The following is a 16,699-nucleotide window of genomic DNA, read 5'->3' on the forward strand; positions in this document are numbered from 1 at the left end:
ATGCATCACCGAGTGAATCATGGACGATCACTCGATAGCTCTATTTAACAAGCTTGCCTCCACCATCACAATGTACCTGAAGCGCGCCTGGATCTTTCTTCTTCTCTACCCCCCCATCTTGCCTCAACCTAACCTACACCTTACCCCCACCTCTCTATGACCTCCACCACCACTTCCTACTTCTCCTCGCGCCCGCGTTCTACCTCCACCGCCAGCTCACGCTCGAACCCGCCTCCAACTCAACCTCAACCTCGAGCGCACCATCTCCGCCACCAGCTCAGCTTGCACCCACTGTCAGCAGGGCCATGCGCCTACCTCCATGACCGGCTCGCACGCAGCCCCTCCATTACCATGAGCGCCCCATGACCTCCACCACCACCACCACCACCACCACCAATGACCCTGTTGTGCCACAACATCTCTCGCGCTCACCTCCTCTTCCACCACAAATGCTGGCATCCACGAGCCCGCGTCTTCCACCACGGTAAGCTAGCCTACTCGCGCGACAGGGAGCTAATCGGCACCTCCACCTCACAGATTACCCTCCAGCACCGTCACCGCCATAACAAGCTCGTGGCCGCACAACCTCGAGCTTACCCCACATGCACCTCGTCCCCACTAACGTATCGGACGGGGAAGTCGGATATGACCAGGAAGTCGGATGTCTCAGATTCTGAGACAGTCTCACTTGGTTGCCTTGGCCTTCGCATGAATGAATAGTTACTACAAATACACAGGTACGGTCTCAAATACTATTCTTCTACAGTATAATCTACTAATTGTATAATAGTTTTTTAAGGTAGCGGGCAGTATGGCCTTCTAGAAGTGTTAGCCCCGGGTATTTTGATATATCCTCGACCTATAGAGTGTCCACCTGTGTACTAATTCTACTTTCTGGACCGGAGAGATATGTGAGATGGCATCTGTCTTTTAGAAGGCAGTATGGACTGCGGATGAGCTTTGGAAGCCAAAGGTTTCAAGTCTAGAATGTCTTCGTACTCTGAAGAGCTCTGGTCATCAATCTCTGTTTGTAGACTTGGAGGATCCGGATCAGAGTCTGTGATTGAAATCGGAATTTTCATCCTTTTCTTCTGCGTCTTGACGGGTGGAGGAGTAGTGGGAGAGGTAGAAATGGTTTTTGAATTCCGGTTCATACTCTTATACTTCCCAGAGTTGATGGTTTTGCCCGAGGATTTGGTTTTTGATGATTCCGCCTTTAGTAACTTTGCTATCTCCTTCTTCTCCATGGTCTCGCGCAGAGCCATAACTTCAGCGCCAGTAATTACCTGCGCTTTAGACAAGACTCTTCTGTCTGATTTGACAGCCCTCTTTTCTTCGTACTTCACTCTCAAGTCTCGCAGCTGTAAGTTCGCAATTTCTCCCTGACTCATTGCTTCTTCAGCAGCATGAGACAGTTTTAGGACAATTGTTGAATGTTTTTGAGGGTTCTTTAATGCAAATTGGGTTTGTTAGCGCAGGTCTCGGCGGGTTCTCGGCGTTTTCATGTGTAGATCGATATTGAGTGGATGAATGCCCGAATTGCGAAAAGCTGCTTGTATTGTTTCTTTGCTATATGCCTTTACATTTGCTTCGGTAAAGAATTTCCAGAACATTCCCTTCGTAATGCCTGTCCTGGTTTCCCTAATGTACCTATCTGCTGCCTTGTCGTAATAGTGTTGCAAGGGACTGAAAAGACCGACATCAAGGGGTTGTAATAGATGTGTTGAATGAGCAGGGAAGCAAATAAGATAGATTTCACGAGAGAGAGCATAAGAACAGAATTTATATGTTAGATGAGAGCCGTGTCCATCTATAATGAGTAATCTTGGCCTGCTGTTACTGAGTTTCTCTTTGTATGGGTCAAAGTGTTCCTTTAACAATCTCAGTCTTAATATATTATCTGTCCACCCATTTTCACTGTATGCAAATACTGCATTAGGATAATCGACCGCTGTATGCAATCCCATATATTGACCTTTATCCTTATATATTACCTAAGATGGAAGTGCAATTCCTGCAACTGACACTGCCTCAACTACCGTAATAAGCTATCTGGAACCATCTTTGACAATATTTGTATTCCTCCTCCCATATCTACAAATGACCTTTGCCTTCTATGAATATCTCAAAATGAAACCCTTCTCGTCAAAATTATAATTATCTTTTGATGGAATAAATCCCTTTGAAACCAGTTTATGTATAAGTCACGTAAGCTTGTTAAAATATAGAGAAAATGTATGTAGAGAAGTGTAGTAATTGAGCGTGTTATTCCAACTAACTAGAGGGGGGAAATACCCCATATTTATACTAAAGAAAGGTAACACAAAATATAGTAATTCATAACTGTATGAGTAATAGAAAGACATGACTAATATATACCAGGGAAAAAATGAGTCAGAACCTGTGACTCATGATGACAAATGAGAATCCTCCAATACTATGAAATGTACTGAACGTACTATTTCAAGAAAATAGTCTCGAAGAGTAATTAGATCGCTTGCATTTTGATGTTATTTATCTAGCTACGTGCTAAATTTACATCAGAGATCTGGATATCAAGCCAAGAATCGGGATATTCATTTTTTTCCAATATAGGTAGACTCATTGCTGATGGGTAGCCTCTTCTCTTCAACTTATTTCAGCGATAATGCAGTAGCCATTCTCTGCAGTAAATACAGTTTTAGTGGAAATCCATTATCATCCATGTATTGACACCATCTTTTCAAAGCCTTCTCTACAATTGGTAGCAGTTTTTGCTGTCCCTCATGTGCTTCTCACTGGTTTCTGCGACCATTGTACGTATCATTGAGTGTGGAAGCCGGAACTTCAAACTCTAGTGCAAGTGTGGTCGATGGACTACTATCGGTCTCTGCTTTTTTAGTTCATGCACGATAGATGCGGTCTTCCCTTTCTGATTGGAACAGTATCGAAGCAGTAGAACGTGATTTCACTCTTCCTATTTTGCACTATATCACCTGCAGGACCGCCCGCAATACTGATGATAACAAGCCTATTTGAGTTCAAATAGGAGCAGGAACTGGGCCCTTAATACCTTTTAGGCAAAGTTCTCGTTGAAGTATACACTCTCACCTCACGGCATACCTAGCTCGAAGCTGAACAATGTTCTAGAATCAGGGTTCAAAATATTCAAACCCATTTTGACGACTTTAATTAGTAATCCGACTTCATGATCAAATCCGACTTCCCAGTCCGATAAGTTATAAACCTGCGACTAACTCAACCTCCACCTCCCCCTCATACTCTGCGCGCCGTCACCTCCGCCAATAGAGTTTCACCCCCAAACTTGTGTCCAGCCTCATCTCGACCTCACCTTCGCATTCGCAGCTAGTATTAGCTCAGCCCCACCTCCACCGTTCTCTTCACCTCCATCTTAACCTCGAACTTGAAATTGCCCCTGACGTCTACCATGTACCTACTTCCACAACCAGAAGCTCAGCTCCATCTCCAGACCTCACTTTCAAACTCCCAGCTCGCTCGGACCTTTAGTACAAGCCCGCTTCAAGCCCAGTACAGGCTCTTGTCTACCCCCGCCTTGAGCGCCAACATCTCGCACCCTCATAACTACTGCTAGTACCAGTATGACCTCACCTCTCCACTCCCTGCCTAAAACTAGCGAGCCGTCTTGACATCCACTTCCCACTCCACCAGCAGCCCTTCTACACTTATTCCTACAGTCTATCAACTCGCATTCACTACCATTTCTACTGTCTTGAACCTACGATCAGCTCCGCCACCACCTGTGTTTAGTATTCGGAGCTGCTTGCGCCTACTACTTCCACCAAATCAGACCCACAACCTCCATCACCTCGCCCACCCCAAGACCTCAGTGCACCCAACTTCACCACCTTACCCACCCCACCACCTCAGAGCACCCAAATTCGCCCCCTGTGCACATGGTTGTCAATCATAACACTATATCTGCAAGCTCGAGTATTAAACAGAGCGCAGCTCCTACGTCCTAACACACGTTCTGTGCCCCAATCGCCACTCGCGACTGGCGCCGCCAGTGTACAATCCTTACACCTGGCTCTGACTCAGGACTGACCAACCTTCCAGAACCGCCAGGAGATATCCCTCACGTCTGGAGGGCACTTGCCAATGCTCAAGTCGCCTGAGCCGCCATGAGATTATCTCCACCTCCGGAGACGCTAGGATGGAGTGCCCTCGCCCACAGTACCTATGGAACTTTGGCTTCTTTTGATTACATCAGTAGTACTACGCGAGGACTTCCGAATGCTTCTGCGAATGCTCCCGTCAGTGCTTCCACCAATGCTTCCACGAGTGCTTCCGCGAGTGCTTCTGCGAGTGCTTCCGCGAGTGCTCTCGCGATTACTCCCAGAGCACTCATCAATGCTTACAGAACTGATGCATTCGTCATACCCACTCAAGGTGAGGCCACCCTCACTTTGTCTTCTTTGGATTCATACGCCGTTCTCGAAGGATAGGAAGGTATCACTTCCTCAAATAAAATCTAATGTGGGTATACTCAACACCGCTGTATGGTCAGTCATGGGATACTGATACGAGTACTGTCCAGTATGCTGATCATGACTAGCCAACCTTTGATGGACGTGTATGTTTCTATTGATTCGTGAAAAGCATAATTAGCCTTGAGGTAGAGGGTATAGTACGGCTCTTCTGAAAAGCACAATGTCCATGCATAAGCAGCAAATATGTACTGGTATTGTCCTCCTGGAGCGAGTTTGCTGGACAGCCAGATTCAGATACTTCGCGGTCGAAACGTTACCTCCTTCTTCCAATCCGCATTCATAGCAGAACGAAATGAGTTTTGAGTCAGAGAGTCAAATTGAGTGTAAAGTTTCTAGAGCACTCACAAATACTCTTAGGGCTTTGTAAGCATTTAACTAAGTTCATCCCACGTACCCAAGTCTATTTTAGTATACCCCAACCAATTACCAGTGTCCACCTCAAATAAATTGGCAATTCCTAATATACTCCGAATATTAACGACCCAAATCCTCTCCCTCCTCCTCCTACAAACCTTCAGGAGCCTATGTGAACTGTCAGCAATACCAAGATCCTTTGCCTCGAGTAGCTCCACTATACATAGTCTATGTACTCGCCCCCTACTGTCCCGCAGCTTGAACAAAGCCTCCACACGTCCTGGTAAGCGTCACCGAAATAGTCCCCAATTATCTGAGGATACTACTGACACCCATACCAAATCCTTTCTTATTTTATCCTTTCTAAGAGCCACGTTTCCCGTACACCGAATATTTTGAACCTCGTACAATTCAGGTCTTTGGAGGATTGGTATCGGAACCCGCAAACATTTGAACATTTCCACCCGGCCCTCTAAAATACTCTCACAACTTCCGGCAAAGCTTTGGGAGCATCCCGCATCCTCTGCATACTCCTTTATCAGGTAATATAAGGTGGTATGGTTTCTTTGCAGTCTATCCTCAATATTGAAAAGTCTTTCCGATTTCGTGGGGGGGTTGCAAAGACGCCTTACACGCAACCCCTCTTCTACTATGGATCGTTCATTTAGAGTTTTTTTCCGGTCTTCGATTTTAAAAATTTCAAGTAACTCCTTCAGGTTATCTCGATGGCTCCAAAGATTGTCGCCAGTGCTCTCAGGACCTCCAACAATGTCTTTCAGATTCAGCATTCGAATCTCTAACATCAACCGCCACCCCCCATAGTACAGTATCTGCGTTGCAGCATCGACCTTCTTGGATGCTCCGTATGTCTCTTTTATCTGACGTACATGGGAGAGTTCGCAGATGTCGATGGAGTACTGGGGAATGTTAGGGTTACTCAGGCTTCTGGGAGGGCAATCTCGGACAGGATTTTGAGGTTGCCCGAGAACCATTACCCCACAATTTTCGGCTCCGTGGCTATGGGATTAACGGGACGACCCGAGTCCATTCCCATCATCAGGTATGCGCGTATCTAGTAGGGCAATTTCGGACAGGATTTTGAGGTTGCCCGAGGACTGTCGCCCCACAATTCCCGGCTGCGTGGCTATGGGTTGAACAGGGCAACCCGAGTCCATTCCCATCATCAGGTATGCGCAGGTCTCAATCACCCCCAAATAGACATTGATGTATTTAATTTTGACCGAAGATTGTATTTTCTACACTTAACCAAACCAACTTTCAACGCTCGTAACCCTAACTATCCACAACCAAGTTGCAACCACCACCAAATTCACATTGATGTATTTCATTTTGACCGAAAAATGTTAGGGTTATTTTGTACACCTAACCAAACCAAGTTTGAAATCTCGTGACCCTAACTACCAACAATCAGGTTTCAACCACCACGAAATACACATTGATGTATTTCATTTTTACCGAAGATTGTATTTTCTACAGCTAACAAAATCAACTTTCAACGCTTGTAACCCTAACTACCCACAACCAGGTTTCAACCACCAGCAAATACACATGGATGTATGACATTTTGACCAAAAATTGTATTTTGTACCAATAGAATAGTATAACGACCTGAAGAAAAACAGATAGAAAAGTGTCACTGTGTAAAGAACCATGGGCGAGGTAGAAGCTGAGGAGTCGAGGGACATGGTTAGGTTCCCAGAGGGAAGAGACAGGCCTCGCGCGAGGACGAGGGATGGCGCAGTGGTATACCCGAAGGCCGGGACAGAGGTCTGTGCAAAGACAGAGGACAGAACAGCGACGAGGGTCTGTACGAGGGCAGAGATAAAGGTCCGTATGGGGACGGAGATAGCGACGGTCGGCATGTTAACCGAGAGGGGCGAGGTGAGGAATGGAGAGGCGGCGAAGATCATAGCAGCGGATGCACAGGGCATGAGGGACAGCAGAAGTAACGTGGACTGAGAGTAAAGTAATATATTGAAGCGAAGTGAATCCCCAAAGTAATAACCCAAAGTAGAATACAAGATGTTGCGTAAGGAAAAGGAAAGAAAGACAACAGAAGATACAAGCAACTCTTTATAGTAAGGAGATAACAACCGATTACTAATCCCACGGAACCTTCCAGACTTCCTAATGACTCATACGTTTAATATAGAGGTATAGTTCATAACAGTTTAGCTCCTCCCCCCAAAGGACGAGCTCCTGCGAGCAAGCAGACAAGAGCAAAGTAAGAAAAAAAAGAAAAGAAAAGAAGAGAAGAGAAAAGAAACGAAAGGAAAAGAAAAGTTTAACTAAGCAAATAGAGAAGGCCGACACCGAGGGACGTAAGATTATACTTTCCCACGTTGGGTCCTCTTAGGGACTAAGGCGGGTTTGGTGGGATATAGGGAGTGAAAGCATTGCAGCGATCCTAACTCTGCATTGAGGTTCCGGGCGGGTTCCCAGGTGGGTTGTTCATAGCCTGTCCATTTGACCAGGTATTGTAGTTGCCGATGACGTATCCGCGAGTCTAGCACCTCCTGCACTTCAAACTCCTCTTCCCCTTCGACAACTACCGGCGGCGGGGGTGGTTGTATGTGGCCAGGAAGAGGCTGCGTTCGGGCGGGTTCTAGTAGGGAGACGTGGAACACCGGATGGGACTTCATCGATGGGGGAAGCTCCAGTCGATAGGCGTGAGATCCAATGCGCTCGAGTATTTTGAATTTCCCTAAGCGTTTATGGTCCAATTTGTCCGATGGCCGAGTAGTTCGTATGTGTTTTCGTCACAACCATACCAAATCCCCTACTTCTAGTCGTGGTTCGGGGAGTCGGGTGGTGTTGGCGCTATCGGCAGCAGCAGCTTAGGCGTACAGGATCTCTGATCGCAATGCGGTCTGTAGGGTGGTGATCGAGTTGGCAAATTCTAATACTTCCTTCGGCGTGGCTTCGTGTCTTTCTTCGGCGGGTAGGATATCCAATTGTGGATTATACCCGTAGTTGGCGAAGAAGGGACTAACACCTAAGGGCTTCGTGGTGGCGTTATTGTGCGCAAACTCTGCCAGCGGGAGAAATTCTGCCCAGTTGTCCTGTTGGTAGTTGACGTATCCTCGCAAGTACTGTTCCATGATTGCATTTACTCTTTCGGTCTGTCCATCGGTTTGTGGGTGGAAGGCGGTGCTGAATCGAGGTTTGATATCTAATTGGTTGTACAGTGCTTTCCAGAACTGCGAGGTAAAGGTCGTGCCCCTGTCCGATACTATATCCTTTGACAGCCCGTGGGATTTCCAGAGGTGTTGTAAGAATAAGCGGGCCAGTTCGGAGGCGTCCGCCGTATCTCTAGTGGGGATGTAGTGGGCCATTTTGGTGAGTCGGTCGACAACTACGAGGATGGCATTAGATCCTTGGGACTCTGGTAGGCCGGTGACATGGTCCATTGACAACGAGGACCAGGGTTTGACTGGGGGAACGAGAGGTTTGAGGAGGCCATAAGGGGCGTGTCGGGCCGGCTTGATCCGGGTGCAAGTATCGCAGTGGTCCACGTAGCGGGCAACGTACTTTCGCATTTGGGGCCAGTAGTAGTTTAGTGACAGGAGTTCCAGCGTGCGGGCGCGTCCAGGGTGTCCTGCCGAAGGTGCGTCGTGGTTGGTGCGGAGGATCTCCAGCTTAATAGCGGCGTCATCGGGGATGTATAGTAGGCCCTGATAGTACAGTAACCCATCCTTGATTGCGCATTCCCCGATGGGAAGGAAGCGAGAGTGTTTCTTCCTGGTGATGATGTCCTTCATCAATTGTTTGGACAGCGGGTCATTGGCTAAGGCAGCCTGCAGTTCATCGTGGCGGGCGGGTGATACCTTGGCGGGTCTGGGGACCTCTAGTACATCAGGAAACTGAACAATTTCCGAAAAGCATCTCCTGAACCTCCAGAGAATCAAAAACCGTTTTGTTGTCTCAGGAGAATCTCAGGAGACTCAGGAGACTGTTGGAAGGCTGCTTAAAATGTACAATCTTGCTGATGGACGGTGGCTAGACGGAGGTTCTTTGGCTTGAGTATAACCTGATGCTGTTGGGTCAGTCTTTCATCCCCTTCCTTAGGGAGATCTCCAGATCGACGTGTGAGGGCATCAGGTTTTCCATTCTTCGTACCCGGTCGATAGGTAACCACAAAGTTGGAGGAAGACAGCGTTAGGGACCAGCGAGCTTGACGACGGTTAAGAATCCTCGTAGACATAAAGTGTTCCAGGTTCTTGTGGTCGCAATATACCGTGATCTCCTGGTTGCTCGGTTCCAGGTACTTTCGCCATTCCTCAAACGCACAGACAATCGCCAGCAGCTCCTTGTCGTAGATGTCGTAGTTGCATTCGGCTGGCCTCATCTTATGGGAGTAGAAGGCCACTGGGTGTAGGATTCCTTGGTCGTCTTTCTGGGAGAGCACGGCGGCCGCGACAAAATCAGAGGCATCGGTTTCCAATATGCAGGCCCGTTCGGGGTCAAAATGCTTCAGTATTGGTGCCGTAGTAAAAGTCTCTTTTAGTTGGTTGAAGGCGTGGTCCGCGGCGGGGGTCCATACAAACTGGGCATCCTTCTTTAGCAGGTTCATCATCGGGGATACCACTTTGGAGTAATCGCGGATGAATCTCCGATAGAAATTTGCGAATCCCAAAAAGACCTTTATATCGTATACTGAGGTAGGTGTTTTCCACTCCTGTATCGCCTTGGTTTTGTCGGTAGCCATGGTAACCCCTTCGCCCGATATAAGGTACCCTAAGTACTCCGTACGATCAACGTGGAACTCGCACTTCTCAGGCTTGCAGTGGAGCCCCGCCGCTTGTAGTTTGTCCAGGATGATGTTGACATGTCGCTGGTGTTCCTCCTGGCTGTTCGAGTAGATCAGGATGTCGTCGAGGTACACCGTGCAGAAATCGTCGAGGTGGGTCCGGAGGGTGTCGTTCATAAAGGCTTGGAAGGTGGCGGGTGCGTTGGTGAGTCCAAAGGGCATCACCAAGTATTCAAACAGTCCATACCGAGTCCGGAAAGCGGTTTTCCATTCCTCCCCTTCCTTTATCCTTATTTGATTGTACCCATTGCGGAGATCCAGCTTGGTGTAGATCTTGGCGTCCTTGAGTCTATCCAGGGTGTCGTTGATCAGCGGCAGTGGGTAGCGGTTCTTGACCGTGAGGGCATTGAGGGCGCGATAATCCACACATAGTCGTAGGGAGCCATCCTTTTTCTTAATGAATAGGACGGGGGCTCCAGCAGGGGAGGAAGAAGAGCGTATGTAACCTCGAGTCAGTTGGTCATCAAGGTATTCCCGAAGAGTCTTCAACTCTTCTGATGACATGCCGTATAGTGGGCCAAATGGCGGTTGCTTGCCTTCTTGCAACGGGATCTCATGGTCGATATACCGATGGATAGGGAGCGCTTGGGCCTCTGACTCTTGGAACAGGTGGAGGTACTGGTGGTAGGCGGTAGGGACCAATTCTTCGGTGGGGTTAGACGGCGTTGGATTCGGACCGGCGGGACGAGCAGCCAGGAGGAAGAGGTGGTTTTCGGGCTGTTGTGCTTCCCTACGGAAGCGGGCCGCCGACAGGGTGATGGTACGGCGAGGAGCGGTAGGCCTTGGGGGTATCGGGGGTGGTGGTGAAGTGGCGGCGGTGGTAGATCTCGGAGGTATCGGTGGTGGTGGCAGGGTGGCGGCGGCGGCAGTCAGTGGGGAGGAAGCGAGGGTGGAGCTCTATAAGGCAGCGGTATGTTGTCTGCATCGGTCGGCGTGGAAGGAGAGGGATCGGTCGGCAAATTGAATTTTGGCGGCGTGGTGTTGGAGCTAGGGGAGACCTAGTACTACCTTAGCGTCACCTAATTGGGTGACAAATAAGGAGATCCCTTCCACGTGGGTGCCTACTTCAAGGCGAAGCTTGCAGGAATGAGTGATAGCTCCGGAAGCGATAGGTCGGCCGTCGATTACCTGTACTTGCCTAGTCGTGGGAAGCGGCTCGGTAGTGTAGCCACGGGAGTGAGCAAATGAGGCATCGATAAATCCCTACCCGGTGGCTCCTGTATCGACTAGGGCGTGGAGATTGTCCTTGTTCCTAGACAGCAGTATCGGTATCTCGAATTGTTCACAGTCACCGGGTGTTATGAACTATATTGTTGTACTAAATGTATGAACGGTTAGGGAGTCTGGAAGGTTCCGTGGGATTAGTAATCGGTTGTTATTTCCTTACTATATAAAGCGGCTTGTGTCTTCTGTTATTCTTCTTTTCTTTCCTTACGCAACATCTTGTATTCTACTTTGGGTTATTACTTTGGGGGATTTACTTCGCTTCAATACATTACTTTACTCTCAGTTTACGTTACGTCTGCTGCCCTTCATGCCCAGTGCATCCGCTGTTATGATCCTCGCCGCCTCATTGTTCCTCGCCGCGTCCTTCGCGGCCCTCGTAGCTGTCCTCCCCTCTGTCTCTGTACAGACCGCTGTCCCTGCCTTCGGGTATACCACTGCATCATCCCTCGCCCTCTCGCGAGGCCTATCCTCCCCTCTAGGGGACCTAATCATGTCCCTCGACCCCTCAGCTTCCGCCTCGCCCATGGTTCTTTACACTATGTTGCGTCGTTTAGGGTCGACTGACATCCACCAACATACCTCGCTTAGGCGACCATCGATACCCTCACTCTCCGCGGAGACCACCGATATTATCCTAATGTTCGCGAACGCCGCACTCTTCCTTCTAGTCTGGACTATAGCCTACCTCTTCGGTAGACTCTACAGGCAGGCCACGAAGGAACCACTCGCCGACCACCCCCCACCGCTAAAGCCACCCCGGCGTACTCGCCGCCTACAAGGCCGCCTCCTCCGACGCTCCATCCCCTGGGGGCGGCCGACAGGGAATGACCCGGGCTGGTGTTTTTTGACACTAGCCCCCCTACCCTTCCGGCCGTACCTCACCGGTTTAGGACCCTACCCATCACCGGTTAAAGTTTTGAACACCCTCCAGCAGTTAGGAGCCCCACTACTCCCCGCACTCGTCACCCTTCACGGTGGCACAGCCCATGTCGAGGACGGCCCTGGCCCCTACACTGCCATGCGACTACTACGGTCAAGACGGATAGGCGCTAAACTTAAGATCGGGCAACTCCACCACCCCGGTGACTGTGAACCCTTCGAGATACCGATACGGTTATCTAAGAACAAGGATAATCTCCACGCCCTAGTTGACACAGGAGCCACCGGGTACGGATTTATCGATGCCTCGTTTGCCCACTCCCGCGGCTACACCACCGAGCCGCTTTCCACGCCTAGGCAGTTACAGGTAATCGACGGCCGACCTATCGCCTCCGGAGATATCACTCATTCCTGCAAGCTCCGCCTCGAAGTAGGCGCCCATGTGGAAGGGATCTCCTTATTTGTCACCCAACTAGGTGACGCCAAGGTAGTACTGGGTCTTCCCTGGCTCCAACACCATGCCGCCAAAATTCAATTTGCCGACCGATCCATCTCCTTCCACGCCGACCGATGAAGACAACACACCGCGGCCTTATGGACCTCCACCCTCGCTTCCTCACCACTGACTGCTGCTGCCGCTACCCCGTCGCCCCTACCGATACCTCCGAGGTCCCCCGCCCCCGCTACCTCACCGCCACCCCCGATACCCCCAAGGCCCACCGCTCCTCGCCGAACCATCACCCTGTCGGCGGCCCGCTTCCGTAGGGAAGCACAACAGCCCAATAACCACCTCTTCCTTCTGGCTGCGCGTCCTGCCGGTCCAAGCCTAACGCCGTCCAACTCCACCGAAGACTTAGTCCCTACTGCCTATCACCAGTACCTCCACCTGTTCCAGGAATCAGAGGCCCAAGCGCTCCCTATCCATCGGTATATTGACCACGAGATCCCATTGCAAGAAGGTAAGCAACCGCCATTTGGCCCACTATATGGCATGTCGTCAGACGAATTGAAGACCCTTCGGGAATACCTGGATGATCAATTGACCCGAGGTTACATACGCTCTTCTTCCTCTCCCGCCGGAGCTCCCTTCCTATTTATTAAGAAAAAGGATGGCTCTCTACGACTATGCGTGGATTATCGCGCCCTCAATGCCCTCACTGTCAAGAACCGCTACCCATTGCCGCTGATTAACGATACCCTGGATAGACTTAAGGACGCCAAGATCTACACTAAGCTGGACCTCCGCAATGGGTACAATCAGATAAGGATAAAGGAAGGGGAGGAATGGAAAACTGCTTTCAGAACTCGGTATGGACTGTTCGAATACCTGGTGATGCCCTTTGGACTCACCAACGCACCCGCCACCTTCCAAGCCTTTATGAATGACACCCTCCGGACCCATCTCGACGACTTCTGCACAGTGTACCTCGACGACATCCTGATCTATTCAAAGACGGAGGAGGAACACCAGCGACACGTCAACACCATCTTGGATAAACTACAAGCGGCGGGACTTCACTGCAAGCCTGAGAAGTGCGAGTTCCACGTCGATCGTACGGAATACTTAGGGTATATTATATCGGGCGAAGGGGTTACCATGGCTACCGACAAAACCAAGGCGATACAGGAGTGGAAAACACCTACCTCGGTACAGGATATACAGGTCTTTTTGGGATTCGCAAATTTCTATCGGAGATTCATCCGCGATTACTCCAAAGTGGTATCCCCGATGACGAACCTGCTGAAGAAGGATGCCCAGTTCATATGGACTCCCGCCGCGGACCACGCCTTTAATCAATTAAAACAAGCTTTCACCACGGCACCCATACTGAAGCACTTTGACCCCGAACGGGCCTGTATATTGGAGACCGACGCCTCCGACTTTGTGGCGGCCGCCGTGCTTTCCCAGAAAGACGACCAAGGAATTCTACACCCTGTGGCCTTCTACTCCCATAAGATGACGTCAGCCGAGTGCAACTACGATATCTACGATAAGGAGCTACTAGCGATTGTCCGTGCATTTGAGGAATGGCGAAAGTACCTGGAACCGAGCAACCAGGAGATCACGGTATACTGCGACCATAAGAACCTGGAATACTTCATGTCCACGAAGATCCTTAACCGTCGCCAAGCTCGTTGGTCCCTAACGCTGTCTTCCTTTAACTTTGTGGTTACCTACCGACCAGGTGCGAAGAATGGAAAACCTGATGCCCTTACACGTCGATCTGGAGATCTCCCTAAGGAAGGGGATGAAAGAGTGACCCAACAGCATCAGGTTATACTTAAACCAAAGAACCTCCGTCTAGCCGCAGCACTAGAGGTCCCCAGACCCGCCAAGGTATCACCCGCCCGCCATGATGAACTGCAGGCTGCCTTGGCCAACGACCCGCTGTCTAAACAATTAATGAAGGACATCCTCGCCAGGAAGAAACACTCTCGCTTCCTGCCTATCGGGGAATGTGCAATTAAGGACGGGTTACTATACTATCAGGGCCTACTATACATCCCCGATGACGCCGCTATTAAGTTGGAGATCCTCCGCACCAACCACGATGCACCTTCGGCCGGACACCCTGGACGCGCCCGCACGCTGGAACTCCTGTCACGAAACTACTACTGGCCCCAAATGCGAAAGTACGTTGCCCGCTACGTGGACCACTGCGACACTTGTACCCGGATCAAGCCGGCCCGACACGCTCCTTATGGCCTCCTCAAGCCTCTCGTTCCCCCAGTTAAACCCTGGTCCTCGTTGTCAATGGACCACGTCACCGGCCTACCAGAGTCCCAAGGATCCAACGCTATACTTGTGGTTGTCGACAGACTCACCAAAATGGCCCACTACATCCCCACTAGAGATACGGCTGACGCCCCCGAACTGGCCCGCTTATTCTTACAATATGTCTGGAAATCTCACGGGCTGCCAAAGGACATAGTATCGGACCGGGGCACGACCTTTACCTCGCAGTTCTGGAAGGCACTGTGCAATCAATTGGACATCAAACCTCGATTCAGCACCGCCTTCCACCCACAAACCGATGGACAGACCGAAAGAGTAAATGCAATTATGGAACAGTACTTGCGGGGATACGTCAACTACCAACAGGACAACTGGGCAGAATTCCTTCCGCTGGCAGAGTTCCCGCACAATAATGCCACCACGGAACCCTTAGGGGTTAGTCCCTTCTTCGCCAACTATGGGTATAATCCACAATTGGACATCCTACCTGCCGAAGAAAGACATGAGGCTACGCCGAAGGAAGTAGTAGAATTTGCCAACTCGATCACCACCCTACAGACCGCATTGCGATCCGAGATCCTGTACGCCCAAGCCGCCGCTGCCGATAGCGCCAACACCACCCGACTTCCTGAACCACGACTCGAAGTAGGGGATTTGGTATGGTTGTCGCGAAAACACATACGAACCACTCGACCATCGGACAAATTGGACCATAAACGCTTAGGGAAATTCAAAATATTCGAGCGCATTGGATCTCACGCCTACCGCCTGGAGCTTCCCCCATCGATGAAATCCCATCCCGTGTTTCACGTCTCCCTACTAGAACCCGCCCGAACGCAGCCTCTTCCTGGCCACATACAACTACCCCCGCCGCCGGTAATCGTCGAAGGGGAAGAGGAATTTGAAGTGCAGGAGGTGCTAGACTCGCGGATACGTCATCGACAACTACAATACCTGGTCAAATGGACGGGTTACGAACAACCCACTTGGGAACCCGCCCGGAACCTTGATGCGGAGTTAGGATCGCTGCAACGTTTTCAGTCCCTGTACCCTACCAAGCCCGCCTTGATCTCTAAGAGGGCCCAACGTGGGAAGGTATAAGTTTTTTATGCTTTCTTTAAGTCTTTGATATAGTTTTATTTTGTGTTTTTCGGTGTTGGTTTGCTTTGCTTTGTTTTGTTATATTTTTCTTTTCTTTTATTGTTTTTTGGTTTGCTTGCTCGCAGGAGCTCGCCTTTTGGGGGGAGGAGCTAAACTGTTATGAACTATATTGTTGTACTAAATGTATGAACGGTTAGGGAGTCTGGGAGGTTCCGTGGGATTAATAATCGGTTGTTATTTCCTTACTATATAAAGCGGCTTGTGTCTTCTGTTGTTCTTCTTTTCTTTCCTTACGCAACATCTTGTATTCTACTTTGGGTTATTACTTTGGGGGATTTACTTCGCTTCAATACATTACTTTACTCTCAGTTTACGTTACGTCTGCTGCCCTTCATGCCCAGTGCATCCGCTGTTATGATCCTCGCCGCCTCATTGTTCCTCGCCGCGTCCTTCGCGGCCCTCGTAGCTGTCCTCCCCTCTGTCTCTGTACAGACCGCTGTCCCTGCCTTCGGGTATACCACTGCATCATCCCTCGCCCTCTCGCGAGGCCTATCCTCCCCTCTAGGGGACCTAATCATGTCCCTCGACCCCTCAGCTTCCGCCTCGCCCATGGTTCTTTACACCGGGGTAGTGGAGTTGCCCAATCTTAAGTTTGGCACCTATCCGTCTTGACCGTAGTAGTCGCATGGCAGTATGGGGACCGGGGCCGTCCTCGACATGGGCTGTGCCACCGTAGACGGTGACGAGTGCGGGGAGTAGTGGGGCTCCTAGCTGGTGGAGGGTGTTCAAGACTTTAACCGGTGATGGGTAAGGTCCTAAACCGGTGAGCTACGGCCGGAAGGGTATGGGAGCTAGTGTCAAAAAACACCAACCGGGGTCATTCCCTGTCGGTCATCCCCAAGGGGTGGAGCGTCGGAGGAGGCGGCATTGTAGGTGGCGAGTACGCCGGGGTGGCTTCAGTGGTGGGATGTGGTCGGCGAGTAGTTCCTTCATGGCCTGCCTGTAGAGTCTACTGAAAAGGTAGGCTATAGTCCAGGCTAGAAGGAAGAGTGCGACGTT

General features: G+C 50.2%; 7 protein-coding genes across 7 annotated transcripts; 3 read left to right on the forward strand and 4 right to left on the reverse strand.

The window, feature by feature from the left end:
- Positions 1 to 887: 887 nt before the first annotated feature.
- H6S33_006943 (uncharacterized protein) lies at positions 888 to 1,391 on the reverse strand (the record flags this gene model as incomplete). The annotated part of the gene is made up of 1 exon (XM_044838310.1): positions 888 to 1,391. One exon carries the CDS (start codon positions 1,389 to 1,391, stop codon positions 888 to 890), a length of 504 nt encoding a protein of 167 aa, XP_044689761.1.
- A 2,751-nt stretch (positions 1,392 to 4,142) lies between these two features.
- On the forward strand, positions 4,143 to 4,466 carry H6S33_006944 (uncharacterized protein; the record flags this gene model as incomplete). Its single annotated transcript, XM_044838311.1, has 1 exon — positions 4,143 to 4,466. One exon carries the CDS (start codon positions 4,143 to 4,145, stop codon positions 4,464 to 4,466), a length of 324 nt encoding a protein of 107 aa, XP_044689762.1.
- Positions 4,467 to 6,536: 2,070 nt separating this feature from the next.
- On the forward strand, positions 6,537 to 6,845 carry H6S33_006945 (uncharacterized protein; the record flags this gene model as incomplete). The annotated part of the gene is made up of 1 exon (XM_044838312.1): positions 6,537 to 6,845. One exon carries the CDS (start codon positions 6,537 to 6,539, stop codon positions 6,843 to 6,845), a length of 309 nt encoding a protein of 102 aa, XP_044689763.1.
- Positions 6,846 to 7,213: 368 nt separating this feature from the next.
- H6S33_006946 (uncharacterized protein) lies at positions 7,214 to 7,528 on the reverse strand (the record flags this gene model as incomplete). The annotated part of the gene is made up of 1 exon (XM_044838313.1): positions 7,214 to 7,528. The coding sequence occupies one exon, from the start codon at positions 7,526 to 7,528 to the stop codon at positions 7,214 to 7,216; it is 315 nt and encodes a 104-aa protein (XP_044689764.1).
- Positions 7,529 to 7,723: 195 nt separating this feature from the next.
- On the reverse strand, positions 7,724 to 11,448 carry H6S33_006947 (uncharacterized protein; the record flags this gene model as incomplete). The annotated part of the gene is made up of 3 exons (XM_044838314.1): positions 7,724 to 8,820; positions 8,865 to 10,593; positions 11,212 to 11,448. 3 exons carry the CDS (start codon positions 11,446 to 11,448, stop codon positions 7,724 to 7,726), a joined length of 3,063 nt encoding a protein of 1,020 aa, XP_044689765.1.
- A 112-nt stretch (positions 11,449 to 11,560) lies between these two features.
- On the forward strand, positions 11,561 to 12,376 carry H6S33_006948 (uncharacterized protein; the record flags this gene model as incomplete). The annotated part of the gene is made up of 1 exon (XM_044838315.1): positions 11,561 to 12,376. The coding sequence occupies one exon, from the start codon at positions 11,561 to 11,563 to the stop codon at positions 12,374 to 12,376; it is 816 nt and encodes a 271-aa protein (XP_044689766.1).
- Positions 12,377 to 16,005: 3,629 nt separating this feature from the next.
- Positions 16,006 to 16,251, reverse strand: H6S33_006949 (uncharacterized protein; the record flags this gene model as incomplete). Its single annotated transcript, XM_044838316.1, has 1 exon — positions 16,006 to 16,251. The coding sequence occupies one exon, from the start codon at positions 16,249 to 16,251 to the stop codon at positions 16,006 to 16,008; it is 246 nt and encodes an 81-aa protein (XP_044689767.1).
- Between the last annotated feature and the right edge of the window lie 448 nt (positions 16,252 to 16,699).

The sequence above is a fragment of the Morchella sextelata genome (assembly GCF_020137385.1).
Source record: "Morchella sextelata strain SCLS chromosome Unknown scls_21, whole genome shotgun sequence".
In the NCBI taxonomy this organism is placed as follows: Eukaryota; Fungi; Ascomycota; class Pezizomycetes; order Pezizales; family Morchellaceae; genus Morchella; species Morchella sextelata.